Source organism: Atractosteus spatula, chromosome 8, assembly GCF_055471065.1.
Source record: "Atractosteus spatula isolate fAtrSpa1 chromosome 8, fAtrSpa1.hap1, whole genome shotgun sequence".
Lineage (NCBI taxonomy): Eukaryota > Metazoa > Chordata > Actinopteri > Semionotiformes > Lepisosteidae > Atractosteus > Atractosteus spatula.
The window spans coordinates 1119243-1146360 of NC_142713.1; the positions used below are offsets into that span (position 1 = coordinate 1119243).

The following is a 27118-nucleotide window of genomic DNA, read 5'->3' on the forward strand; positions in this document are numbered from 1 at the left end:
GGCTGCAAAGGAACAAGAGGTTTATTCCAGCTGAAGAGAGAAGAAAGAAAACAACGTTTCGGCCGTGGAGCCTCACATCTGAAGAAGGCTCCACAGCTGAAACGTTGTGTTCTCTTTCTTCTTTTTTTCAGCAGGGAATAAACCTCTTGATCCTACAGTATATACTGTGTATGTTAGCAATATATAAAATATATCACAGCATACGTACTAGCTAGATTACACCCTAAACGGAACAGCAAGGCCATAAAAGCAATAGACGGGCAATGGGGGAAAAATGAGTGTAAATAGCATTCGATATAATTATGGTTTTTACCAACATTAATATCAACACAGTTCAGAATCACCGGTGAAGCTGTAGGAACTAAATCATCCTCCAGAAACTCGGGGGTTAATACGGCACTGGGCTAGGAGGAGGGGGTGTGTGCCAAATCCGGAGCTCCCATTGGCTGTGTGGCTGTCAGGGACGTCACAGGAGGAAGGGGAGGACGAGGGCGGTGATTGGCCGAGCGCCCGCGAGTGTGGCGCCGCCCTGCCTGCTGATTGGACCGCCCCTTGCGGGTGCACGTCGCCAGCGTGTCCTAACTAACACACGCTGCGTGTGGCGGCGCGCTGCCCTGCCCCGGGAGAGGCGTCTGTCAGGCAGCCGGTTGCCGGACGTGATTTGGGAAGTAGAGCCAGGAATGTTGCTTCCCAGACGAGGGGGTAGCTGTGGCGCTTAGTTCAGGAGGCGCACCTCTGATTTCGGGCGGTAACTACAGCTCACACCTCTCTGTGAAGGTTTGGCTCTCTCAGAAGGCAGCTTCACTGGCAAGACAATACGTCCTCCACCCCAGCCAGCGGTTTAAACACCTGCTTTTTGTGGGTGGAAGTGAGTGAGTGTAGTATATGACACCTCTAATCCCAGTGTACATCACACAACCCCTCCTGGGAGACGTACAGCGATCATTCTGCACCAGTGATCCCACCTGGGAGACACAGTGATCATTCTGCACCAGTCACACCACCCAGGAGACACACAGTGATCATTCTGTACCAGTGACCCCACCTGGGAGACGCACAGTGATCATTCTGCACCAGTGACCCCACCTGGGAGACGCATAGTGATCATTCTGCACCAGTAACCCCACCTGGGGGACGCACAGTGATCATTCTGCACCAGTGACCCCACCCGGGAGACACACAGTGATCATTCTGCACCAGTCACACCACCTGGGGGACGCACAGTGATCATTCTGCACCAGTAACCCCACCTGGGGGACGCACACTGATCATTCTGCACCAGTGACCCCACCTGGGAGACGCACACTGATCATTCTGCACCAGTGACCCCACCTGGGAGACGCACAGTGATCGTTACCAACAGCCCTGTGACGCTCCGAGGCCAGGCAGCGAGGATCTCATCAGAAGGAAGTCACCTCCTCCAGCACAGGGTCTCCGGTCACCATCACAGCGTGCTGGACTGGAAAGTCTGCTCCAGGCGGGAGAGCTCCCCCTGCTGGTCCAGCCAACAGGAAACACCTCTTCCAGCAGGAGCCCAGAATCCCCTGCAGGTCTCCAGTCCCAGCAGGGACCAGGCCGGGCCCTGCTGAGCGATAGGAACAGAGCAGGCCGAAGCAAACAGCCACAGCCCTGCAGTCCAGACCACTGCAATCTCACGCAGGCCTGGATACACTCTGATCTCCAGTCTCTGCTTTGGACGTGAAACGTTTCCCTTTCGCTGCAGTGTGGGACGTTTACTGGGACATTCAGTCCCTCTGCCGAGACCGATCCGGATGCTCTTTCATGCCTTAAAATACCTTATACCCAGTTACCTGAAACTGTGTTGACTAGTGTCCAGGATGGGACAACTGTACAGTCCCATCATCAAGGGCATCGAGTCTGACATGTAGTGAAATATGTTGATAAGGATTCTGAAAGAAAACCTGCCTTCAGTCACAGTGTGTTATTTCTGGTGTCTTTATTTCCTTTCAGACTCTGTCAATTACCAGTAACCATGACAACAGCCCTGCCTCCTCTGCTTCCTGATTGGATCCCTGAGAGAAGGCCCCAGGTGACGGCTGGCTTCTGCCGCCTCATTGGCCGATCTGACTCTTCTGGCCGTAGTTGAGCTCCGCCCCCCCGCTCAGCGGCAGGTCCACACCGGTGCAGAAGCAGGCGTCGCTGGCCAGGAAGAGAGCAGCCAATCCGCACTCGGCAGCTGTCCCCATCCGGCCAATCAGCTGTGAGGACAGCACACTCATCATGAGGCACACTATACTGACATCACGTAACAGTGCTGGAGTGTCCAGTGTGTCTGTATTAACCCCTCTCTCTCTCAGTGCAGTGTTAATGTACTGGAGTGTCCAGTCAGTGTGTCTGTATTAACCCCTCTCTCTCTCAGTGCAGTGTTCATGTACTGGAGTGTCCAGTCAGTGTGTCTGTATTAACCCCTCTCTCTCTCAGTGCAGTGTTAATGTACTGGAGTGTCCAGTCAGTGTGTGTGTTTTAACCCCTCTCTCTCTCAGTGCAGTGTTCATGTACTGGAGTGTCCAGTCAGTGTGTCTGTATGAACCCCTCTCTCTCTCAGTGCAGTGTTAATGTACTGGAGTGTCCAGTCAGTGTGTCTGTATTAACCCCTCTCTCTCTCAGTGCAGTGTTAATGTACTGGAGTGTCCAGTCAGTGTGTCTGTATTAACCCCTCTGTCTCTCAGTGCAGTGTTAATGTACTGGAGTGTCCAGTCAGTGTGTGTGTATGAACCCCTCTCTCTCTCAATGCAGTGTTAATGTACTGGAGTGTCCAGTCAGTGTGTCTGTATTAACCCCTCTCTCTCTCTCAGTGCAGTGTTAATGTACTGGAGTGTCCAGTCAGTGTGTGTGTATTAACCCCTCTCTCTCTCAGTGCAGTGTTAATGTACTGGAGTGTCCAGTCAGTGTGTGTGTATTAACCCCTCTCTCTCTCAGTGCAGTGTTAATGTACTGGAGTGTCCAGTCAGTGTGTCTGTATTAACCCCTCTCTCTCTCAGTGCAGTGTTAATGCACTGGAGTGTCCAGTCAGAGGGACATCCTACAGTGCCACTTGCCTGAGCACCTTCTCCTGCTTTGATAGTCGAGGCAGAGTTTTCAGACTGAGCAGCTAACTCCTCCCACAGTGGTGTCCATATGTTTCCTGGAGAGATACTGAGAAAAACAGAATGACAGGTTTGTACAGACACACTACAGTAACGCTGCACTGCACAGAGAGAGGCACACCCACTCACCAGTTCACTCTCACTTTGTACTGACTCTCATCAATAGCCATAGCTTTTGTCATGGCAATGATCGCCCCCTGTTGGGAAAGAGGCTGAATTACACTCTGTACTGGGGAATGTGAGAGTCATGTCATGAGATTAACGTATCCCGCATACAAGAAACCATTAGGGCCTAATAATAATAATAATAATAATAATAATAATAATAATAATTAGAAGCAGCTGTACCTTAGTGGCCACATAGGGCACAGCATGTTTCTGTCCAATGGAGGCGACCAGACTGGACACGTTCACAATGTTACCCTCTGTCCTTCGGAGGTGAGGCAGCGCATACTGGGAAACACACACATGCCCACAGGAGGTGGTCAGTACCCTCCTGCACACTGCAGTCCGTCTCCTCTCTCTCCTTGTCAATCTGTCAGTCATACCTTCGCTGTGAGGAAGTAACTGATGAGATTGAAGTTCAGAAGCGCCTGAAATTCTTCGGCACTGGTCTCATCAATGGGTTTGTGAGGAGGATCTGAGAGACATTAAGAGAGGGGTTAATACAGACACACTGACTGGACACTCCAGTACATTAACACTGCACTGAGAGAGAGAGGGGTTAATACACACACACTGACTGGACACTCCAGCACATTAACACTGCACTGAGAGAGAGGGGGGTTAATACAGACACACTGACTGGACACTCCAGTACATTAACACTGCACTGAGAGAGAGAGGGGTTAATACAGACACACTGACTGGACACTCCAGTACATTAACACTGCACTGAGGGAGAGAGGGGTTAATACACACACACTGACTGGACACTCCAGTACATTAACACTGCACTGAGAGAGAGAGGGGTTCATACAGACACGCTGACTGGACACTCCAGTACATGAACACTGCGCTGAGAGAGAGAGGGGTTAATACAGACACACTGACTGGACACTCCAGTACATTAACACTGCACTGAGAGAGAGAGGGGTTAATACACACACACTGACTGGACACTCCAGTACATTAACACTGCACTGAGAGAGAGAGGGGTTAATACAGACACACTGACTGGACACTCCAGTACATTAACACTGCACTGAGAGAGAGAGGGGTTAATACACACACACACTGACTGGACACTCCAGTACATGAACACTGCACTGAGAGAGAGAGGGGTTAATACAGACACACTGACTGGACACTCCAGTACATTAACACTGCACTGAGAGAGAGAGGGGTTAATACACACACACACTGACTGGACACTCCAGTACATGAACACTGCACTGAGAGAGAGGGGGGTTAATACAGACACACTGACTGGACACTCCAGTACATGAACACTGCACTGAGAGAGAGGGGGGTTAATACACACACACTGACTGGACACTCCAGTACATTAACACTGCACTGAGAGAGAGAGGGGTTAATACAGACACACTGACTGGACACTCCAGTACATTAACACTGCACTGAGAGAGAGAGGGGTTAATACACACACCCTGACTGGACACTCCAGTACATTAACACTGCACTGAGAGAGAGAGGGGTTAATACAGACACACTGACTGGACACTCCAGTACATTAACACTGCACTGAGAGAGAGAGGGGTTAATACAGACACACTGACTGGAGACTTCAGTACATTAACACTGCACTGAGAGAGAGAGGGGTTAATACAGACACACTGACTGGACACTCCAGTACATGAACACTGCACTGAGAGAGAGAGGGGTTAATACACACACACTGACTGGACACTCCAGTACATTAACACTGCACTGAGAGAGAGAGGGGTTAATACACACACCCTGACTGGACACTCCAGTACATTAACACTGCACTGAGAGAGAGAGGGGTTAATACAGACACACTGACTGGACACTCCAGTACACTAACACTGCACTGAGAGAGAGGGGTTAATACACACACACTGACTGGACACTCCAGTACACTAACACTGCACTGAGAGAGAGAGGGGTTAATACACACACACTGACTGGACACTCCAGTACACTAACACTGCACTGAGAGAGAGAGGGGTTAATACACACACACTGACTGGACACTCCAGTACATTAACACTGCACTGAGAGAGAGAGGGGTTCATACACACACACTGACTGGACACTCCAGGACATTAACACTGCACTGAGAGAGAGGGGTTAATACACACACACTGACTGGACACTCCAGTACACTAACACTGCACTGAGAGAGAGAGGGGTTAATACAGACACACTGACTGGACACTCCAGGACATTAACACTGCACCGAGAGAGAGGGGTTAATACAGACACACTGACTGGACACTCCAGTACATTAACACTGCACTGAGAGAGAGAGGGGTTAATACACACACACTGACTGGACACTCCAGTACATTAACACTGCACTGAGAGAGAGAGGGGTTAATACACACACACTGACTGGACACTCCAGTACATTAACACTGCACTGAGAGAGAGAGGGGTTAATACAGACACACTGACTGGACACTCCAGGACATTAACACTGCACTGAGAGAGAGGGGTTAATACACACACACTGACTGGACACTCCAGTACACTAACACTGCACTGAGAGAGAGAGGGGTTAATACAGACACACTGACTGGACACTCCAGGACATTAACACTGCACCGAGAGAGAGGGGTTAATACAGACACACTGACTGGACACTCCAGTACATTAACACTGCACTGAGAGAGAGAGGGGTTAATACACACACACTGACTGGACACTCCAGTACATTAACACTGCACTGAGAGAGAGAGGGGTTAATACACACACACTGACTGGACACTCCAGTACATTAACACTGCACTGAGAGAGAGAGAGGGGTTCATACACACACACTGACTGGACACTCCAGTACATTAACACTGCACTGAGAGAGAGAGGGGTTAATACACACACACTGACTGGACACTCCAGTACATTAACACTGCACTGAGAGAGAGAGAGGGGTTAATACACACACTGACTGGACACTCCAGTACATGAACACTGCACTGAGAGAGAGAGGGGTTCATACAGACACACTGACTGGACACTCCAGTACATTAACACTGCACTGAGAGAGAGAGGGGTTCATACAGACACACTGACTGGACACTCCAGTACAGTCACTCTAGAGACAGGGACTTACGCCAGCCCGCGTTATTAACGAGACAGTCTATCCTCCCAAAACGATCAACTGCAACATCAATCAGTGCCTAAAGAAGGACAGGGAGGAATGTTATTGCACAATCCCTTGGGAGATGTCACTCCTTCATTGCAGGAGCAGGAACACAGATCCACAAACCCAGAGACCCAGTGCAGACACAAGGACAGACCCACAGACACAAGGACAGATCCACAGACACAAGGACAGATCCACAGACACAAGGACAGACCCTCAGAAAGACACACAGACACAAGGACAGATCCACAGACACAAGGACAGACCCTCAGAAAGACACACAGACACAAGGACAGACCCAGACAGACCCTCAGAAAGACACACAGACACAAGGACAGATCCACAGACACAAGGACAGACCCTCAGAAAGACACACAGACACAAGGACAGATCCACAGACACAAGGACAGACCCTCAGAAAGACACACAGACACAAGGACAGACCCTCAGAAAGACACACAGACACAAGGACAGATCCACAGACACAAGGACAGACCCTCAGAAAGACACACAGACACAAGGACAGATCCACAGACACAAGGACAGACCCTCAGAAAGACACACAGACACAAGGACAGATCCACAGACACAAGGACAGATCCACAGACACAAGGACAGATCCACAGAAAGACACACAGACACAAGGACAGATCCACAGACACAAGGACAGACCCTCAGAAAGACACACAGACACAAGGACAGATCCACAGACACAAGGACAGATCCACAGAAAGACACACAGACACAAGGACAGACCCTCAGAAAGACACACAGACACAAGGACAGATCCACAGACACAAGGACAGACCCTCAGAAAGACACACAGACACAAGGACAGATCCACAGACACAAGGACAGACCCTCAGAAAGACACACAGACACAAGGACAGACCCAGACAGACCCTCAGAAAGACACACAGACACAAGGACAGACCAGACAGACCCTCAGAAAGACACACAGACACAAGGACAGATCCACAGACACAAGGACAGACCCTCAGAAAGACACACAGACACAAGGACAGATCCACAGACACAAGGACAGACCCTCAGAAAGACACACAGACACAAGGACAGACCCAGACAGACCCTCAGAAAGACACACAGACACAAGGACAGATCCACAGACACCCAGACAGACCCACAGAAAGACACACAGACACAAGGACAGATCCACAGACACAAGGACAGACCCTCAGAAAGACACACAGACACAAGGACAGATCCACAGACACCCAGACAGACCCACAGAAAGACACACAGACACAAGGACAGATCCACAGACACAAGGACAGACCCACAGAAAGACACACAGACACAAGGACAGACCAGACAGACCCACAGAAAGACGCACAGACACAGACACAAGGACAGACACAGAAAGACACACAGACACAAGGACAGACCCAGACAGAGCCTCAGAAAGACACACAGACACAAGGACAGACCCAGACAGACCCACAGAAAGACGCACAGACACAGACACAAGGACAGACCCAGACAGACCCACAGACACAAGGACAGATCCACAGACACCCAGACAGACCCTCAGAAAGACACACAGACACAAGGACAGACCCAGATAGACCCACAGAAAGACACACAGACACAAGGACAGACCCAGACAGACCCACAGAAAGACACACAGACACAAGGACAGACCCAGACAGACCCACAGAAAGACACACAGACACAAGGACAGACCAGACAGACCCACAGAAAGACGCACAGACACAAGGACAGACCCAGACAGACCCACAGACACAAGGACAGATCCACAGACACCCAGACAGACCCTCAGAAAGACACACAGACACAAGGACAGACCCAGATAGACCCACAGAAAGACACACAGACACAAGGACAGACCCACAGACACAAGGACAGACCCACAGAAAGACACACAGACACTGACAGACTCACCTTGATGTCCTGCTCCTTGGTGATGTCACAGGCGACGAAGTGACACACCCCTGGCCCCGCCCCATTGAGCTCCGCCTCCAGGGCCTGACCCGCCTCCGCTGAGGGAGAGAGAGGAGAGTGACTGAGGAGAGAGAGGAGAGGGAGAAAGAGAAGGAGAGAGGAGGACAGGTGAGGAGATGGAGGAGAGAGGAGACCGAGAGAGTGGAGAGAGGGGAGAGGAGCAGGAGGAGAGAGAGGAAGACAGAGCCATGCAGACAGACCCTGACAGCACGAGCAGCACAGCGGCAGGTGAACTCACCCCCTCTGGCACAGAAGACCACCTTGGCTCCACTGTCCACTGAAACACAGACAGCAGTCAGACCCACAGGCTTTTCTTACAGGGCTGAGGGAGACTGTACTGGCTGTCATCCCTGATCGAGGACGCTCATTCTCACTCAGGTGGGCCAGCACGGACGCGGGTAGGACCTGTGGACCTGACTGATAACGTCATGGACACTGAACACTGTGGCAGGTGTTCAGTCAGGAACAAGCAGGTTGAGGACAGGCACGCGTGTGCTGCAGCGTTGGGGCGCGATGCCCTGGGCCCGAGGTGTGCGTGAGACCGAGACCCGAGCGAATGCAGGACCAGCGACCGGCCCAGCGACACCGGGCTGCCCGGAACCAGGACGGCACACGCCCGGGCTGACCCCAGCGCCCCTGCCCCGCGAACCCCGGCTCTCACCGAACACCCTGACGACTCCGGCGCCGATCCCCTTGGAGCCTCCGGTCACGACCACGACCTTGTCGCGATAGCGCTGCGAGCCGCCGGCGGCCATGGCGAGCCCGGACACGGGACCCCCGCAGGAGGGCTGGTCGGGGTGCGGCGTCGGGACCGAGTCGGTGCGAGTGCGAGGCTACGTCTTTTTTCTTCGTCTTTTTAATCTTTTTAAGCGGAGTTACCCCCCTACTCCGTCCCGTCCGTCTGTCCCCTCGGTCTGCGGAACCGAAAGTTTCGCTGCAGCAAGCGGAAAAAAACAAGAAGAAACTCACGAGTTTAGTCAAAAGACCGACCGCCGAGGCGTCTGGGAAATGTAGTTTTCGCAGCCACTTCCGCGAGCAACGCTTTCCTCCTCCCGCTCCTCCTCCAGGGGAAGCGAGAGGGCAGCGTGTCCATCAGTCACGCAACACGTCCACAACCGCCCCCCCCCCCCCACACACACACACACAAGCGCCGTGCGTGGGTGCACGTCCCTCCCCTGCGCTGTCCCCGTGTTCCGTGTTGCTCTTCCTCGTGAGACGAGCTCTTGCGACCCCCTGCACAGCGCCCTGCACCCCGACACGGTCCTTTCTCCCCCTCTCCACTGAAGCTGTAAAACGCAAGTCTCAAGGATAGAGACAATTCTGACTCTTACGACCCCCAAGAACGCCATTGGCTTCTGTGATGCGTTATAAATGTGACATGTTGGTACGTGTCGCACTGCAAAGGAAGTCACACCTGAAGAAGGCTCCACGGCCGAAACGTTGTTTTCCCTCTGTCCCAGCCTGGAATAAACCTGTTACTTGTACCTTCGCAGCCTACACATGCTGACGCAGCTCCCCACCTCACCTGTGTTAGACTGTACCTGTGCAATGTTTTTCTTTGCTTTTGTTTGCATCCTATTCAAATGTACAGGAGTGCTGTTTCTATAACAACCTTCCCTCAAGGGACAAACATATCTTAACCAGATACACCCCACCCCACCCCCCCCACTCCCACTCCCGATCTCCACAGCCCTGCCAGCTCCTGGTTTTCAGTCCAGCCAGGCTCTCAGCTACCCCTCTCGAACCCCAACCGGCTTGTGTAAAAGGATTCAGAGCCGAAGAGCTCGAGGCTCATCCACACCTCCCAGCCCAGACTGCGTCTCACACAAACCTACAGCTGGAAAATCACAAGTTTTGATCACGTAAGTTTAATTAAAGTCTTAAGTAATCAGGCTGGTTGGGAACCCAGCACAGCCACTGGTATTCAGGCCCCCAGGAAGGGTACTGGGAACCTATCATTAACTATTGGTCTGAGGAGCGCCCTGTCGAAGAGTGTCTCGCCCTGCAGGACTGCAGCCATGCACGCAGCCGGGACAGATCCCACAGGAGAGCAGCGAGGCCACGGACACAGCCACACCAGGGTTTGGAAAGAGCTTTTATTGAAACCAGAAACAAGTCCAGGACCGCCGAGCTAAAACTTCTGGAACTGCTTCTTGGCGCCGGCAGCCTTGGTGACCTTCAGGACATTGAACCTCACCGTCTTACTGAGGGGACGACACTCTCCCACTGTGACAATGTCACCCACCTGCACATCCCTGGAGGAGAGAGAGAGGGGTTAATACTGACTGGACACTCCAGTACATGAACACTGCACTGAGAGAGAGAGAGGGGTTAATACACACACACTGACTGGACACTCCAGTACATTAACACTGCACTGAGAGAGAGAGGGGTTAATACACACACACTGACTGGACACTCCAGGACATTAACACTGCACTGAGAGAGAGGGGTTCATACAGACACACTGACTGGACACTCCAGTACATTAACACTGCACTGAGAGAGAGAGGGGTTAATACAGACACACTGACTGGACACTCCAGTACATGAACACTGCACTGAGAGAGAGAGGGGTTAATACAGACACTGATCTGCCCTCTGAGCTGCATCAGCAATGCCATGAGGCAGTCGTCATCAGAGTCGCCAGGACTAGGAAGACCATCGTGAGAAAGACCATCACCTGCAGCTCAGAGACAGCGAGCCCGAGACCAGCACGACGCAGAAGCCCCCCCCTCGGACAGCGGGAGGCGCTCACCTGAAGGCGGGCGACAGGTGCACAGACATGTTCTTGTGCCTCTTCTCGAAGCGGTTGTACTTGCGGATGTAGTGCAGGTAATCCCTGCGGATCACAATGGTCCTCTGCATCTTCATCTTCGTCACCACGCCTGAGAGAGAGAGAGAAGCAGGCGGTGAGCGAACCGACGGACAGCGGACGCTCCCAGCGAGCGACAGCCCCTCGCTGACGAGCGCTTGACGCTGCTCGTCCTACAGTTAAACCTGCCTGAAAGCCCTCAGCTCAGAACAGATTGATCCTGATGGATAAAAACCTGCTGCACACCAGGCAGCTCCCACTCTGAGGAGGGAGGGGGGCCGTGGTGTATCGGGGCTACTCCACACCAGCAGACACGGGGTACAGGCGTGTCCCCCCGGAGGACGAGAGAGGCCGGCTGACGTCTGGACTGCCAGGCCGGGGTTCTGGGTGCAACAGTGGGACGAGTATGAGAGACCGCCAAGGCTGCACAACGAGCACTTCTGTGAGCGACTCGCGCCCAACACCAAGAGCGGCTCAGGGAGAGAGGGTGTCTGGGGCTCAGGGAGGATCGAGGGGTTCAGTGGGACTTCAGGAGGGGAGCGGCTCTGTCTGGGCTCGGGCAGACAGTCCTCTGGGGCTCAGGGGGACTTCAGGAGGGGAGCAGCTCTGTCTGGGCTTGGGCAGACAGTCCTATGGGGCTCAGGGGGACTTCAGGAGGGGAGCGGCTCTGTCTGGGCTCGGGCAGACAGTCCTCTGGGGCTCAGGGGGACTTCAGGAGGGGAGCAGCTCTGTCTGGGCTCAGGCAGACAGTCCTCTGGGGCTCAGGGGGACTTCAGGAGGGGAGCGGCTCTGTCTGGGCTCGGGCAGACAGTCCTCTGGGGCTCAGGGGGACTTCAGGAGGGGAGCGGCTCTGTCTGGGCTCAGGCAGACAGTCCAGGAGCGGCTCCAGGCTGCATCAGTATTGCCGTGAGGCAAGTGTCCTCAGGGCCACACAGGCTCAGAAGACCATCGTGAGAAAGACCATCACCTGCAGCCCGGAGACCCTCTCCCTGCAGTTGTTGAAGCCAATACCTTGGCTTCTCTCCAGACATAGCTGGGTGAGCTCCTCCAGTCAGGACAGGAGGCTCTTCTGTACACAGAGGGGGTGGGGGTGGGGAACAAGCTGCCCAGCCCTGCTGTTGAAGCCGATACCTTGGCTTCTCTCCAGACACAGCTGGGTGAGCTCCTCCAGTCAGGACAGGAGGCTCTTCTGTACACAGAGGGGGGTGGGGGTGGGGAACAAGCTGCCCAGCCCTGCTGTTGAAGCCGATACCCTGGCTTCTCTCCAGACACAGCTGGGTGAGCTCCTCCAGTCAGGACAGGAGGCTCTTCTGTACACAGAGGGGGGTGGGGGTGTGGAACAAGCTGCCCAGCCCTGTGGTTAAAGCCGATACCCTGGCTTCTCTCCAGACACAGCTGGGTGAGCTCCTCCAGTCAGGACAGGAGGCTCTTCTGGACTTCCCAGAGAACTGTGTACACCCGAGCTCCTCAGATCACTGAACTCCACAGCCCAAGGGGCGTCTTGCGGATGTTTACTCACCTGACAGGATTCTCCCCCGGATGGACACATTGCCGGTGAAAGGACACTTCTTGTCAATGTAAGTTCCCTCGATGGCCTGCGGACAACAAAATAATCTCGTCACCTTCCCAGCGGACACCACGACACAGACGGGAGCCCCTGACACAGCACACACGCCCCCAACGCTGCCGAGAGCTCAGCTGGCACTCTTAACGCCAGCTCTACCTGCAAGTGAAACTTAAAACAGTACAGCTGAAATATCAACCATACTGCCTAGAGGGACTCAACAGACTAGACTTCTCTTATCTCACGGTATTTTTGGGAGTTTCAAATTGTGACTGCTTCTCCTGGTTAATTAGCTGAATTAAACACCCCACTAAAATTTAAATCTCAAACTGAATTCGAACCTGGACTTTAATTTAACCCGGGCTGCATCAGTATTGCCGTGAGGCAGGTGTCCTCAGGGCCACACAGGCTCAGAAGACCATCGTGAGAAAGACCATCACCTGCAGCCCGGAGACCCTCTCCCTGCTCACAGAGCTTCTGCTGAGGGGTACAGAGTCATTCATGATAACTATTCTGCTGGATGTTAATTAATCCCCTCTCTCAGTGCAGTGTTAATGTACTGGAGTTTCCAGTCAGTGTGTCTGTATTAACCCCTCTCTCTCTCTCAGTGCAGTGTTAATGTACTGGAGTGTCCAGTCAGTGTGTGTATGAACCCCTCTCTCTCTCTCAGTGCAGTGTTAATGTACTGGAGTGTCCAGTCAGTGTGTGTGTGTATTAACCCCCCTCTCTCTCAGTGCAGTGTTAATGTACTGGAGTGTCCAGTCAGTGTGTGTGTATTAACCCCTCTCTCTCTCAGTGCAGTGTTAATGTACTGGAGTGTCCAGTCAGTGTGTGTGTATTAACCCCCCTCTCTCTCTCAGTGCAGTGTTAATGTACTGGAGTGTCCAGTGTCAGGATTGACCCCTCTCACCTCTCGGGGGGTCTTGAAGCCCAGCCCCACACTCCTGTAGTAGCGGGGTAGTTTCTCCTTGCTTCCCTCCGCCACCAGAGTCCTCTTCTTGTTCTGGAAGATGGTGGGCTGCTTCTGGTAGGACCTCTCCGTCTGGAATGACAACAGCGGCTCGCGTTACAGTCCGGCCCGGCACAGTCCAGACACCCCCAGGAGCCCCTGACCTGCAGCTAGGCTCCCCCCCCCCAGAGGTTCGGCCGTCTCCCATCCCATATCCACTGCAGGCCGCGGACCCTGGAGGTCCACTCTGACCGCCTCCGGGCTGCATCAGTGTTGCCGTGAGGCAGGTGTCCTCAGGGCCACAGGGGCTCAGAAGACCATCGTGAGAAAGACCATCACCTGCAGCCCGGAGACCCTCTTCCTTCCCCGAGCCCGGAGTGACCACCCCAGAACCAGAGGAAACCCGGTGAGCCCGGGCCAGGACCGGAACCAGAGACCACCAAGGTTATGGTTTGAAGTCTCGTTCCTCCTGGCAGCATTCACTGCAAGGAGCGCTGACAGCAGATCTACCACACAGGGTAATACTCCAGTGAGATCAGGGTAAATACAGCACAGTAAAGCCCAGTGAAGTCAAGGTAAAAGCTCACTACAGCGTTCAGGGTAAAAACGCTGTAAATTTCGAGGGATATCAGGGTGAAAAGAAACAGCCCTCTATTTTAGGAGGCGTCTCTTAGACGGCACCCATGCAAAAAGGCGATTCTGAGCTCTGGAAAACAGAGCGACTTGTCACAGCGCCACCGAGCCCATGTGCGCTGGACGGGACACCCCCGAGCCGAGCAGGACAAGATACCCGTCCGAGCCGGCACCGGGCAGGGCACGCAGGGTCCGGACACGCCGGCGGCCCTCGCCCGAGCCGGCACGTCTCCAGGAAACCCAGCCAGTTCCCAGGTTACTGGGAATAACCCACACCGGCTCCGGGAGGCGACCGGGACCGTCACACGGTAGAGTCCAAACCCACAAGCCCGGTCTAGCCCGGTCCAGCGCAGACACAGCCCGACACAGCCCAGACTGGGCCCAGCGCAGACACAGCCCGGACCGCATTCTGCGGGCTCGGTCAAACGCGACGCTTGTGAGGCCGCGCATCCCGAACGGGCCCGGCCTAGCCCGTCTCGGCCAGCCGCCCCGCACACATTGCTGGAGAGGCTGATGTACGAGACGGCGGAAAGCGGAAAACCCTGAGGCTCTGCGGAGCTCCGAGGGCCCTGGTGCTCTCCGGCAGAACTTCCCCTGCACTAATCCAGCCTAACCGGGCGATTCCAGTGGTTAAATGTGCGCCTTCGGCCCGTTTTAATCCCTCCACGCCGCTCCGTCTCGCCTACCTGTGCGTCCGCCATCTTGGACCGTCGAGTAGTAAAAGAGGGCCTCCTTCCGCCGCGCGGGGCCCAAATCCGCCCGGGCCGGACGTGACGTCAGAGCGAGGGCAAAGGAAGCCGGCGGAGGATACAGTCGGAGGGATCCAGGATGAAGGCTAAGAGGGGGCAGCCATTACTGGCAAACTGCACTGCGTTGTCATATGCGCCGCAGTTAACACAGAACTCACAGTAGATTTTATTTTGAGTTCACAAGGGGTCCAATGGGCAGGTTGCTTCGGGACGGCGATCCACGAGCTGCGTTTTAAAATCGTCCCCGGGTCATCGCCTGACGCCATCGCTGACGGAGCAGAGCATGCGCGGTGGTGCGCTCGCCGCGAACTGCTGTCCATTAAGACGCTCCTGTCGAGTTTGAGTTCAAATACAGCCCGGCTTGGCTGTGTTCCAGCTGTTAGTCAGTACAAGGGTGGCATGGCGGCCCTGTGGTCAGCACTGCTGCATCGCAAAGCTGGGTCTCTGGGTGGAGTTCCTGGACTGCTGTCTGTGTGGAGTCTGTATGTTCTCCACATATTGATGTGGGTTTCCTCCCACAGTCCAGAGACGTGCTGAGGGGTTCACTGGCTCTGGGACACCTGACCCTGGTGTGTGGTGTGTGTGTGTGTGTGTGTGTGTGTGTGTGTGTGTGTCCTGTGATGGACTGGCCGTGGTGTGAGTGTGTGTGTGTGTCCTGTGATGGACTGGCCGTGGTGTGAGTGTGTGTTTGTGTCCTGTGATGGACTGGCCCTGGTGTGGGTGTGTGTGTGTGTCCTGTGATGGACTGGCCCTGGTGTGAGTGTGTGTGTGTGTGTCCTGTGATGGACTGGCCCTGGTGTGGGTGTGTGACTGGTGTCCTGTCCAGGGTGTACCCTGCCTTGCGCCCATTGAAACTGAAGAAGGAGATAAACGATGGATGAATCGATACAAAGAAAGACAACCTGTAGGCACAGACACCCCAAACAGCGCGCCGACCAGACCCGAAAGCACCACGACCTGGCGCCGGCAGGTCCGATGCCTCTCGGAAACGCAGTATTTCTTGAGCTCCATCAAGAACCTGAACAACAACAAAGCAAAACACACAATCGGTGCATGAGAACAATCACCATCCTGTGCTCAGATCTGTAATCAGCCCTGGCGACGGACAGTTCAGTGTTTCGTTTTTGGCGTCTGTGTTTCGGATTCCTTCTGTCCTCTGTTTGGTGTTGTTTTTTTAATTTTTATTAAACGTGTACGGAATTTACAAATCCAAATACAACTAGAGGAGCAGGAACCAGTACAAGAGAAAATAAGACACAATCGGGGGGAAAAAAACAATTAACTGCCAGAGATAATGAAGTAAATTAGATCACCCAATTATTTTTTTACGTATATCAAAGGTTAACTCGCTTTGGCGCTTTTCGGATTTTTATAGAATTAAAATAAATGTTTCCAGTCCATCTTAAAGATTCTCTCCTCTGTTTGTGTCGTCGGATGTCAAGTAAAGGTTTGATAAGGGCAGTGAGCCTCCGGGTGACCCTCTACCGGTGAATCTAACGGAGAGCCAACCTTTTTACTTAGACCTTTTTTTATTGTAGCGACAAGAATACATTCATAATCGGGGTACATAATGCAGTTGCATTTGACAGAAAAAAAGATTAAATGACGCAAATGAAAATGAGGCTCGCACAGCTTTCGTGTTTTTATTTACGGCCTTATGTTTATCTTAAACTTTTCAAATGCGAGTCTCTTCCCAGACAATTTCGTGTTATATCTAAATATTAACGAGCACGTATAATGATTAAATCAATGACAAATTATATATTTTTTTTTTCAATGGGATTAAAAATTAACATAATACAGTATGTATTTCTGCGAAGCGGGAAAAGTACTGCCCGTGGCGCTGTTTCGTTTCAGCAGACTTCAGCAGAGCTCTTTTGAAAACAGCAGAAATGAAAGATAACTCTGAAATGAAATGAAAAGAATAACTGTTTTCCTCAGTAATTCAGGGGCAATTCAGAGGTGAAGCTGCCCCGAACGCCGCCATGCTTTAGTTCTCCCCCCGTCACATGACGAGGGGCGGAAGTGCGGAGCCCCATTGAGCACAAAGATGGCGGCGCCGTCAGGCGGAGGCGACCCGGGTGAGTTTGGTGTACCCGATCAGCTGTTCGAGCCGAGCCGAGCCGAGACAGACCCGGTACTCGGAAGCCGGAGGGGCCGTGTTTTAGAGCCAGGAGGGGGAGCGGGTCCTGCAGGTGTGAGCCCCGAGCTCGGGGGCGTGTGGGCTCGCCGGGTCTGCGCGCAGAGGGGCATGTCTGAACGCGTAACCGGCCGCTCTGGAACAGAAACATCCGCACGACGTGGTCTCCCTGCCCTGCTCACAGGCTTTCTGCTTCGTCACCGTGTTCCGCCGTCAGGTTTCGCTTTGACATTCCTCGCTGTACCTTTCTACGTTACAGCGTGTTGCTGTGATCGCACTCTGATCACTTACACTTCACTGTGCTTTTACCCTGATCTCCGGACTGTATGCTACACTTCATTCTGCTTTTACCCTGATCTCACTGGGCTTTACTGCTCTGTACTGTGTTTTTACCCTGATCTCACCTGGCTTTACTGCACTGTACTGTGCTTTCACTCTGATATCACTGGGCTTTACTATACTATACTGTACTGTGCTTTTACCCTGATCTCCGGACTGTATGCTACACTTCATTCTGCTTTTACCCTGATCTCACTGGGCTTTACTGCTCTGTACTGTGCTTTTACCCTGATCTCACTGGGCTTTACTGCTCTGTACTGTGTTTTTACCCTGATCTCACTGGGCTTTACTGCCCTGTACTGTGTTTTTACCCTGATCTCACCTGGCTTTACTGCACTATACTGTGCTTTCACTCTGATATCACTGGGCTTTACTATACTGTACTGTGCTTTTACCCCGATCTCACTGGGCTTTACTGCTCTGTACTGTGCTTTTACCCTGATCTCACTGGGCTTTACTGCTCTGTACTGTGCTTTTACCCTGATCTCACCTGGCTTTATTGCACTGTACTGTGCTTTCACTCTGATCTCACCTGGCTTTACTGCACTGTACTGTGCTTTCAGTCTGATCTCACTGGGCTTTACTATACTGTACTGTGCTTTTACCCTGATCTCACTGGGCTTTACTGCGCTGTACTGTGTTTTTACCCTGCTCTCACTGTCCTCTGATAGTCTGATATCTTGGGCATGATCTGTTCTCAGCTCTAGTTCTTACTGCTACCAACGTCGGTATGGCAGCTCGGTGTTTCAGCCCTGTTCCATCCTTCTGCTTCTCTTCCGCCACAGCAGCTCAGGGGTGTCCGGTGTGTCCCCCAGTGTCTCCTGGTCTGTCACCCCCGCACATTCTCCTACTTGTGCCCGACTCCCACACTTCTCCAGAAGACCACCCCCCCCCCGCCTCCGAGAACGAATGGAAGTTAATTGGTTAACGAGGCCAAGAGCTGCAGGAAAGCCAGACCCCCCAGGAGCTGAGTCTGAGGGCCCAGCTGTAACGCCTAGCAGCGGCGTCGAGTTCGCTGCGGTTCTTGTGTCACCGGTCTCGCGGTTTTGATCACTTCTGATGAAAGTGGGTCGCCTGCGTGTCGGGCCCAGCGGTGGGAGTCATTCAGAAACGCGAGTCTTGGGCGAGGCAGGAGAAGAGGAGGGACAGACAGCTGACAGAGGGAGAGCAGCTGTGAGCGACGGAGAGTGACACTGGACAGCCGACAGCGAGTGTGCCGGCTGCGTACTGCTGTGCTGTAGCCCGTACAGAGAGTCACATAGCCTGTAGTGACCCTTCTGGGCTGGCTGTTCTGACACCAGGTCCGGTCCTGTTGGACCGGGAGGACAGCTGGTCCGGTGGTTCAGGTCCAGTCCTGTTACACCAGGAGGACAGCTGGTCCGGCGGTTCAGGTCCAGTGCTGTTGGACCAGGAGGACAGCTGGTCCGGCGGTTCAGGTCCAGTGCTGTTACACCAGGAGGACAGCTGGTCCGGTGGTTCAGGTCCAGTCCTGTTGGACCAGGAGGACAGCTGGTCCGGCGGTTCAGGTCCAGTCCTGTTGGACCAGGAGGACAGCTGGTCCGGTGGTTCAGGTCCAGTCCTGTTACACCAGGAGGACAGCTGGTCCGGCAGTTTGTGTCCAGTCTTGTTGGACCCGAGGAAGGGGTCCTGTTCTCGGGGGGCTGGTGTCGGCGTTCAGAGTCTGACTGCTTCTGTGACAGGACCAGGCAGACAGCCATGGTGGGGGACGAGGCATTACTGTCTGGATATTGATCTGGTATGGTTTAAGTATTGATTGGATATTGGGTATTTTGTTTTTGCAGGGAGCTCCAATGATCGCATCATAGAGACGGGAGCAGCCTTATTAAAAGAGTAAGACTGCCTCAAATTAACTAAATATTCCTGTTTTTCTTATCATTAACACTGCACTGGGAGAGAGGGGTTACTTAGCATTGAGGAAGTACAGTGCCTCTCTCTCTCAGTGCAGTGTTACTGTACTGGAGTGTCCAGTCAGTGTGTGTGTATTAACCCCTCTCTCTCTCAGTGCAGTGTTACTGTACTGGAGTGTCCAGTCAGTGTGTCTGTATTAACCCCTCTCTCTCTCAGTGCAGTGTTAATGTACTGGAGTGTCCAGTCAGTGTGTGTGTATTAACCCCTCTCTCTCTCAGTGCAGTGTTAATGTACTGGAGTGTCCAGTCAGTGTGTGTGTAATAACCCCTCTCTCTCTCAGTGCAGTGTTAGTGTACTGGAGTGTCCAGTCAGTGTGTCTGTATTAACCCCTCTCTCTCTCAGTTTTATCTATGACAGGATATCTCGACACTCAGATGTCCAGGTGACATATTCTCAGCTGGACGGGGCTGAGCTGTGTGACCCCGCCCACAAGCAGCTGGCGCAATGTCTGCAGCGAATCGGAGACGAGCTGGACAGCAATGTGGAGCTGCAGCAGTGAGTCAGTGTGTCTCTCTCAGGACGATCGGTAACTGTGTCTCTCTCTCAGGACAATCAATGACTGTCTGTGTGTCTCTCTCAGGACGATCAGTGACTGTCTGTGTCTCTCTCTCAGGATGATCAATGACTGTCTGTGTCTCTCTCTCAGGATGATCAATGACTGTCTGTGTCTCTCTCTCAGGACGATCAATGACTGTCTGTGTGTCTCTCTCTCAGGACGATCAATAACTGTCTGTGTCTCTCTCTCAGGATGATCAATAACTCGGCTCTGCAGCCCAGTAAGGAGGTGTTCGTGCAGGTGGCCTGTCAGATCTTCTCCGATGGGAAGTTCAACTGGGGTCGTGTGGTGGCTCTCTTCTACTTCGCCTGCCGGCTGGTCATCAAGGTGATACTGTCCTTCACCTCTGTCCTGCTCTGAGTTCACCTGTGGGCTGGTCATCAAGGTGATACTGTCCTCCACCTCTGTCCTGCTCTGAGTTCACCTGTGGGCTGGTCATCAAGGTGATACTGTCCTCCACCTCTGTCCTGCTCTGAGTTCACCTGTGGGCTGGTCATCGAGGTGATACTGTCCTCCACCTCTGTCCTGCTCTGAGTTCACCTGTGGGCTGGTCATCAAGGTGATACTGTCCTCCACCTCTGTCCTGCTCTGAGTTCACCTGTGGGCTGGTCATCAAGGTGACACTGTCCTGAGGACAGGGTGTCATCCCACAGGTGGTGACACCCCTTGGTCCAGAGGGGGTCAGGGTCAGCTGGCTGGACGTCTGACGGGTAACGGTCATCCATCCTGTCTCCCTCAGGCCCTGGTGACCAAGGTCCCCGACATCATCAGGACGATCATCAGCTGGACGATGGATTACCTCCGCGAGCACGTCCTCAACTGGATCAGAGAGCAGGGCGGCTGGGTAGGACGACTGTCTCTTTACCTGTCAGTCAGCGTCTGTCAGAGTGTGTCTGAGCGCAGGGGTCTGTTCCTGAGGCTGGGACAGGAGATCACACACTGTATTATTATTATTGAGAGACGGGCTCACTGTCTGTTCCTCAGGCTGGGACAGGAGATCACACACTGTATTATTATTATTGAGAGACAGGCTCACTGTCTGTTCCTCAGGCTGGGACAGGAGATCACACACTGTATTATTATTATTGAGAGACAGGCTCACTGTCTGTTCCTCAGGCTGGGACAGGAGATCACACACTGTATTATTATTATTGAGAGACAGGCTCACTGTCTGTTCCTCAGGCTGGGACAGGAGATCACACACTGTATTATTATTACTGAGAGACAGGCTCACTGTCTGTTCCTCAGGCTGGGACAGGAGATCACACACTGTATTATTATTGAGAGACAGGCTCACTGTCTGTTCCTCAGGCTGGGACAGGAGATCACACACTGTATTATTATTACTGAGAGACAGGCTCACTGTCTGTTCCTCAGGCTGGGACAGGAGATCACACACTGTATTATTATTATTGAGAGACAGGCTCACTTTCTGTTCCTCAGGCTGTGACAGGAGATCACACACTGTATTATTATTGAGAGACAGGCTCACTGTCTGTTCCTCAGGCTGGGACAGGAGATCACACACTGTATTATTATTATTGAGAGACAGGCTCACTGTCTGTTCCTCAGGCTGGGACAGGAGATCACACACTGTATTATTATTACTGAGAGACAGGCTCACTGTCTGTTCCTCAGGCTGGGACAGGAGATCACACACTGTATTATTATTATTGAGAGACAGGCTCACTGTCTGTTCCTCAGGCTGGGACAGGAGATCACACACTGTATTATTATTATTGAGAGACGGGCTCACTGTCTGTTCCTCAGGCTGGGACAGGAGATCACACACTGTATTATTATTATTGAGAGACAGACTCACTGTCTGTTCCTCAGGCTGGGACAGGAGATCACACACTGTATTATTATTATTATTATTATTATTATTATTATTATTGTAGGGAAGCATCTAATCGCAGAATCCTCTCTCCTGCTCTTTCAGGAAGGGATCAGGTCCTACTTCGGCACCCCCACCTGGCAGACGGTGGGCGTGTTCCTGGCCGGGGTGCTCACCACCGTTCTGGTCATACGCAAGATGTGAAGGAGGTGGGGGCGCAGCCCTACGCCCCCTCTCTCTGTCCCGTGCCACCCCAGCTCCGCCGTGAGGAGGAGAGAGGGCCGGGTGCTGTATCCCGACTGCCTGCTTGCCTGTCCCTCTGTCTGTCCGGTCCCCGGATCGCCCAGTCCTCACTTGTCCCCCCTGCCTCTCCCATCACTTGGTATTGTCCTCCCACAGTGAACAGGGACTGGACTGTTCCATTTCTGTGTGCCGGGGGGTGGGGGTGTGCAGTGCGGAGGGCAGATAAACAGAAGGAATTATAATGGGTTTTGGAGTCAGTTCACCGAGGAGCAGACCGATCGGGGGGGGAAAGGTTTGCGTTTCCCTGTGCTTCCTAATTAAATCTTCAGGAGAGGGCTGAATCGAGGAACTTTGCGGCAGAAGTGTGGGAGGGGGATCTGGGATCTGGGATCTGGGATCTGGGATCTGGGATCTGTTATTTAATTCCAGCCCTGGCTCTGGGAACACGAGACCTGTTTGTTCTTTTGTTTGTTTTTCCCATTCCGCACGAGTCCCTGCTCGTCAGCGGGGATCGGCACCGAGGCTTGACCGGTGGGTCTGTGGTGATGTCATCAGGGATCACCATACAGGCCCTAGTGGTGGGTCTGTGGTGATGTCATCAGGAATCGCCATACAGGCCCTAGCGGTGGGTCTGTGGTGATGTCATCAGGAATCGCTATACAGGCCCTAGTGGTGGCTCTGTGGTGATGTCATCAGGGATCACTCTAGGGGCCGTAGTGGGGGGGGGGGTCTGTGGTGATGTCATCAGGGATCGCCATGGGGGCCCTAGTGGTAGGTCTGTGGTGATGTCATCAGGGATGGCCACTGGGGCCCTAGCGGTGGGTCTGTGGTGATGTCATCAGGGATCGCCATGGGGGCCCTAGCGGTGGGTCTGTGGTGATGTCATCAGGGATCGCCATACAGGCCCTAGTGGTGGCTCTGTGGTGATGTCATTAGGGATCGCCCTATGGGCCGTAGTGGGGGGGGGGGGGGGGGGGGGTCTGTGGTGATGTCATCAGGGATGGCCACTGGGGCCCTAGCGGTGGGTCTGTGGTGATGTCATCAGGGATCGCCATGGGGGCCCTAGCGGTGGGTCTGTGGTGATGTCATCAGGGATCGCCATACAGGCCCTAGTGGTGGCTCTGTGGTGATGTCATCAGGGATCGCCATGGGGGCCCTAGTGGTGGGTCTGTGGTGATGTCATCAGGGATGGCCACTGGGGCCCTAGCGGTGGGTCTGTGGTGATGTCATCAGGGATCGCCATGGGGGCCCTAGCGGTGGGTCTGTGGTGATGTCATCAGGGATCGCCATACAGGCCCTAGTGGTGGCTCTGTGGTGATGTCATCAGGGATCGCCATGGGGGCCCTAGTGGTGGGTCTGTGGTGATGTCATCAGGGATGGCCACTGGGGCCCTAGCGGTGGGTCTGTGGTGATGTCATCAGGGATCGCCATGGGGCCCTAGCGGTGGGTCTGTGGTGATGTCATCAGGGATCGCCATGGGGCCCTAGCGGTGGGTCTGTGGTGATGTCATCAGGGATGGCCCTGAAGGCCCTAGCGGTGGGTCTGTGGTGATGTCATCAGGGATCGCCATGGGGGCCCTAGTGGTGGGTCTGTGGTGATGTCATCAGGGATGGCCACTGGGGCCCTAGCGGTGGGTCTGTGGTGATGTCATCAGGGATCGCCATGGGGCCCTAGCGGTGGGTCTGTGGTGATGTCATCAGGGATCGCCATGGGGCCCTAGCGGTGGGTCTGTGGTGATGTCATCAGGGATGGCCCTGAAGGCCCTAGCGGTGGGTCTGTGGTGATGTCATCAGGGATGGCCACTGGGGCCTGCCCAGTCATTGGCTGGATTCTGCTTCTGTGTTCCTATCCAAAACGTTTATTTTTCCACGGTGGAGGGTCCTATATGAAGTACGATTACGGGGTGTGAGGGGGGGAGACGACATTGACTTGAAAGAGTGTTTGGTTTTCGTCCTGTTGCCAGTGTGGTTGCTTTGAAAATTTAGAGGCAAAAAACAATAACTTAGTCTTTTTTTTGTATATTTTTTTTTAAAGTATTTAATGTTTCTTGACAAATGTGTGAAAGGCCTGCCGGGAAAACAGGGGGAGGGCTTCTGAAGTTCTGGACACAGCGCCCAGCGCACCAGGCAAGACCCTCTCTGCCACAGGAGGGAGCTGTACCTGTGCGGAGAGAGAGGCTCTGTGCTCCAGTCCCACTGTCCACTCCTCTCCCTGACCGCTGACTCTGCTCTCCACATCCCCGTCTGACCAGGGGGCTGACCTGCACAGTGACAGACTGGCCAACTGACTGACTGGCTGACTGGCTGACCGCCCCACTGACTGACTGACTGACTGGCTGACCGCCCCACTGACTGACTGACTGGCTGGCTGACCGCCCCAGTGACTGACTGGCTGACTGGCTGACCGCCCCACTGACTGACTGACTGACTGGCTGACCGCCCCACTGACTGACTGACTGGCTGACTGGCTGACCGCCCCACTGACTGACTGGCTGACTGGCTGACCGCCCCACTGACTGACTGGCTGACTGGCTGACCGCCCCACTGACTGACTGACTGACTGGCTGACCGCCCCACTGACTGACTGGCTGACTGGCTGACCGCCCCACTGACTGACTGACTGACTGGCTGACCGCCCCACTGACTGACTGACTGGCTGACCGCCCCACTGACTGGCTGACTGGCTGGCTGACCGCCCCACTGACTGACTGACTGGCTGGCTGACCGCCCCAGTGACTGACTGGCTGGCTGACCGCCCCACTGACTGACTGACTGACTGGCTGACCGCCCCACTGACTGACTGCCCCACTGACTGACTGACTGCCCCACTGACTGACTGACTGACTGACTGACTGACCGCCCCACTGACTGACTGACTGACTGGCTGGCTGGCTGGCTGACCGCCCCACTGACTGGCTGGCTGGCTGGCTGGCTGGCTGACCGCCCCACTGACTGGCTGGCTGGCTGGCTGGCTGACCGCCCCACTGACTGACTGGCTGGCTGGCTGGCTGACCGCCCCAGTGACTGGCTGGCTGGCTGGCTGACCGCCCCACTGACTGGCTGACTGGCTGACTGACTGCCCACCCTACTGACTGACTGCCCGCCCCAGTGACTGACTGACTGACCGCCCCAGTGACTGACTGACTGACCGCCCCACTGACTGACTGGCTGGCTGACTGACCGCCCCACTGACTGACTGGCTGGCTGACCACCCCAGTGACTGACTGACTGACTGGCTGACCGCCCCACTGACTGACCGCCCCAGTGACTGACTGGCTGACTGCCCCACTGACTGACAGCCCCACTGACTGACTGGCTGACAGCCCCACTGACTGCCCGCCCCAGTGACTGGCTGACAAGCTGGCTGGCCCGCGGGACTCCGAGAGGGACAGCAGTCGGAAAGGGGAGACGCCAGGAGGCGAGGAGCGGAGAGGTTTGACGCGGCTGCTCCTGGCATCACTTCATGTCTCCGGATCTCGATCTGAATCTCCGCCCCGGTCAGCTGGCAGCCGCCCGCCCCAGCGAGAGCTCCGACCCCCTCTGTCCACCCAGCGCTCCTCCTGCTACAGGCCGTGAGCCTTCCGGCCTTCTCTTACTGTGTTTGGATAAAGGTTTTTTTATTCCGTTTTATACCATTTTCTCAACCTTTGTATTCACTGAAAAAAAAAACACCATGAATTGGAATAAAACATTTTTATGAATTTAAAGAAAGGAGTTGCTGTGGGGGTTTTTTTTTCCCCCAGTCGTGAAGGATTATTAAATAACTGGGTCTCATTAGGCGTCCGCACAGCGGCTTGGTGGTCAGCACTGCTGCCCTCCAGCTGTCGGGACCCGGGTTCGATTAGATGTGATTGGATTCTGCTCCCGAGGGCCTTCTTGGTGGAGTTTGCATGTTCCCCGACTGGATTCCCCGCCACGCGGTCTGAAGAGAGGCTGTCCAGGTTGGTCAGCGAGTCTTAACTGACCCCACCACGCGTGTACACACACACACACACACACGTGCAGGTCCACTCTTGCGCCCCCTGCTGGGGGGCCGGGGCTGTGTCTCGCCCCCGACGTCTCCAGACAGAGAGGACTGAAACAGCAGAGATAGGGCCCCCCCCCCCCCCCTCCCATCCCCTCTGGAAGGCCTGCACTGTCTGTGCCTGCGGTGTCTTTGCTGAGACTATGAATGACTGGAATTTATAGCAGAACGCACAGCGGCTCCACAGCGTTTCACTTGTGTTCAGTAAGTGTATGCCGTGCGTGTGTGTGATTTCACAAAGGAAAGAAATCCACTGTAAAAAGGGCCACCGCTGACATTTAATTATATATAACATTTCTTTTTATTGCAACTTTCTGTTACAACACACAGGAGAGTACCTGTAACCTCACCGTCAGCTGTTGCATCTGAAACTCAGAGGCTTTCATCGTCCGCATTTGGAAACAGTCTGGAGCCCTCACGTCTGTCTTGAGCTGTTCACGCGTGGGTCTCTTCCCAGGCCGTCTCGTTTCCTGAAAAGTTGATCAAATCAAAGGCAAACGAGATGTTATTTTGTTTTTTTCTCCAGCGGGATTAAAAAGTCATTTTAAGTAACAGTTCCCCCAAAAGGATGTGTCAAATTCAGAATCCTTCTTGACACGATTTGGCAGGTCTTTCCTTAGCCGCGGCGCGTCACCAGAGCCACACATTGCAAATCTTCTGGTCATTATCAATGAGGAACTAAACACTAGTACTCCTAGACTAAAAATGTTCTGGACTAAGTTGCAGACTTATATTAAAAAAGAGACCAATATCGATATTTGTTTTGATGAAAAAGATGTTAAGTTTCAGCCCCATCGAAAACAATATTAAATTTTCGTTTGTATTACATGTAATTATTATGATGGCACGTTATGATATACATAAAATGAAGTGGTCTGGGAAGACCCCTGTGTTTGAGCGGTTTAAAATGGAAGTAAGGGGGTATTTGCAGACTGTTTCGAAGTGCAACAATATGAAAA

General features: G+C 53.7%; 3 protein-coding genes and 4 non-coding genes across 8 annotated transcripts; 1 reads left to right on the forward strand and 6 right to left on the reverse strand.

Annotated features, from left to right (window-relative positions):
• Positions 1-1945: 1945 nt before the first annotated feature.
• hsd17b14 (hydroxysteroid (17-beta) dehydrogenase 14) lies at positions 1946-9385 on the reverse strand. 2 transcript variants are annotated; one of them, XM_088923099.1, is made up of 9 exons: positions 9044-9385; positions 8621-8659; positions 8323-8420; positions 6367-6433; positions 3656-3747; positions 3456-3560; positions 3237-3304; positions 3060-3156; positions 1946-2219 (listed from the first exon to the last, which is right to left on the reverse strand). In XM_088923099.1, exons 1-9 carry the CDS (start codon positions 9135-9137, stop codon positions 2073-2075), a joined length of 807 nt encoding a protein of 268 aa, XP_088779225.1. In that variant the 5' UTR covers positions 9138-9385; the 3' UTR covers positions 1946-2072. The 2 variants fall into 2 exon arrangements, with proteins under 2 accessions (XP_088779225.1, XP_088779226.1); XM_088923100.1 differs by lacking the exon at positions 8621-8659 and having other exon boundaries at positions 9044-9313.
• Positions 9386-10464: 1079 nt separating this feature from the next.
• On the reverse strand, positions 10465-15092 carry rps11 (ribosomal protein S11). The gene is made up of 5 exons (XM_088923102.1): positions 15030-15092; positions 13672-13803; positions 12717-12792; positions 11141-11270; positions 10465-10637 (listed from the first exon to the last, which is right to left on the reverse strand). The coding sequence occupies exons 1-5, from the start codon at positions 15042-15044 to the stop codon at positions 10514-10516; spliced, it is 477 nt and encodes a 158-aa protein (XP_088779228.1). The 5' UTR covers positions 15045-15092; the 3' UTR covers positions 10465-10513.
• Positions 10985-11070, reverse strand: LOC148828988 (small nucleolar RNA SNORD35). The gene has a single exon (XR_016091512.1). It is a non-coding gene; the product is annotated as a small nucleolar RNA SNORD35 (small nucleolar RNA).
• On the reverse strand, positions 12084-12169 carry LOC148828989 (small nucleolar RNA SNORD35). The gene has a single exon (XR_016091510.1). It is a non-coding gene; the product is annotated as a small nucleolar RNA SNORD35 (small nucleolar RNA).
• Positions 13121-13206, reverse strand: LOC148828990 (small nucleolar RNA SNORD35). The gene has a single exon (XR_016091514.1). It is a non-coding gene; the product is annotated as a small nucleolar RNA SNORD35 (small nucleolar RNA).
• On the reverse strand, positions 13969-14054 carry LOC148828991 (small nucleolar RNA SNORD35). Its single transcript, XR_016091513.1, has one exon. It is a non-coding gene; the product is annotated as a small nucleolar RNA SNORD35 (small nucleolar RNA).
• A 2022-nt stretch (positions 15093-17114) lies between the features above and the next one.
• On the forward strand, positions 17115-25846 carry LOC148828992 (apoptosis regulator BAX-like). The gene is made up of 6 exons (XM_088924023.1): positions 17115-17173; positions 19374-19422; positions 19843-19995; positions 20248-20383; positions 20796-20900; positions 21999-25846. Exons 1-6 carry the CDS (start codon positions 17143-17145, stop codon positions 22095-22097), a joined length of 573 nt encoding a protein of 190 aa, XP_088780149.1. The 5' UTR covers positions 17115-17142; the 3' UTR covers positions 22098-25846.
• Positions 25847-27118: the final 1272 nt, after the last annotated feature.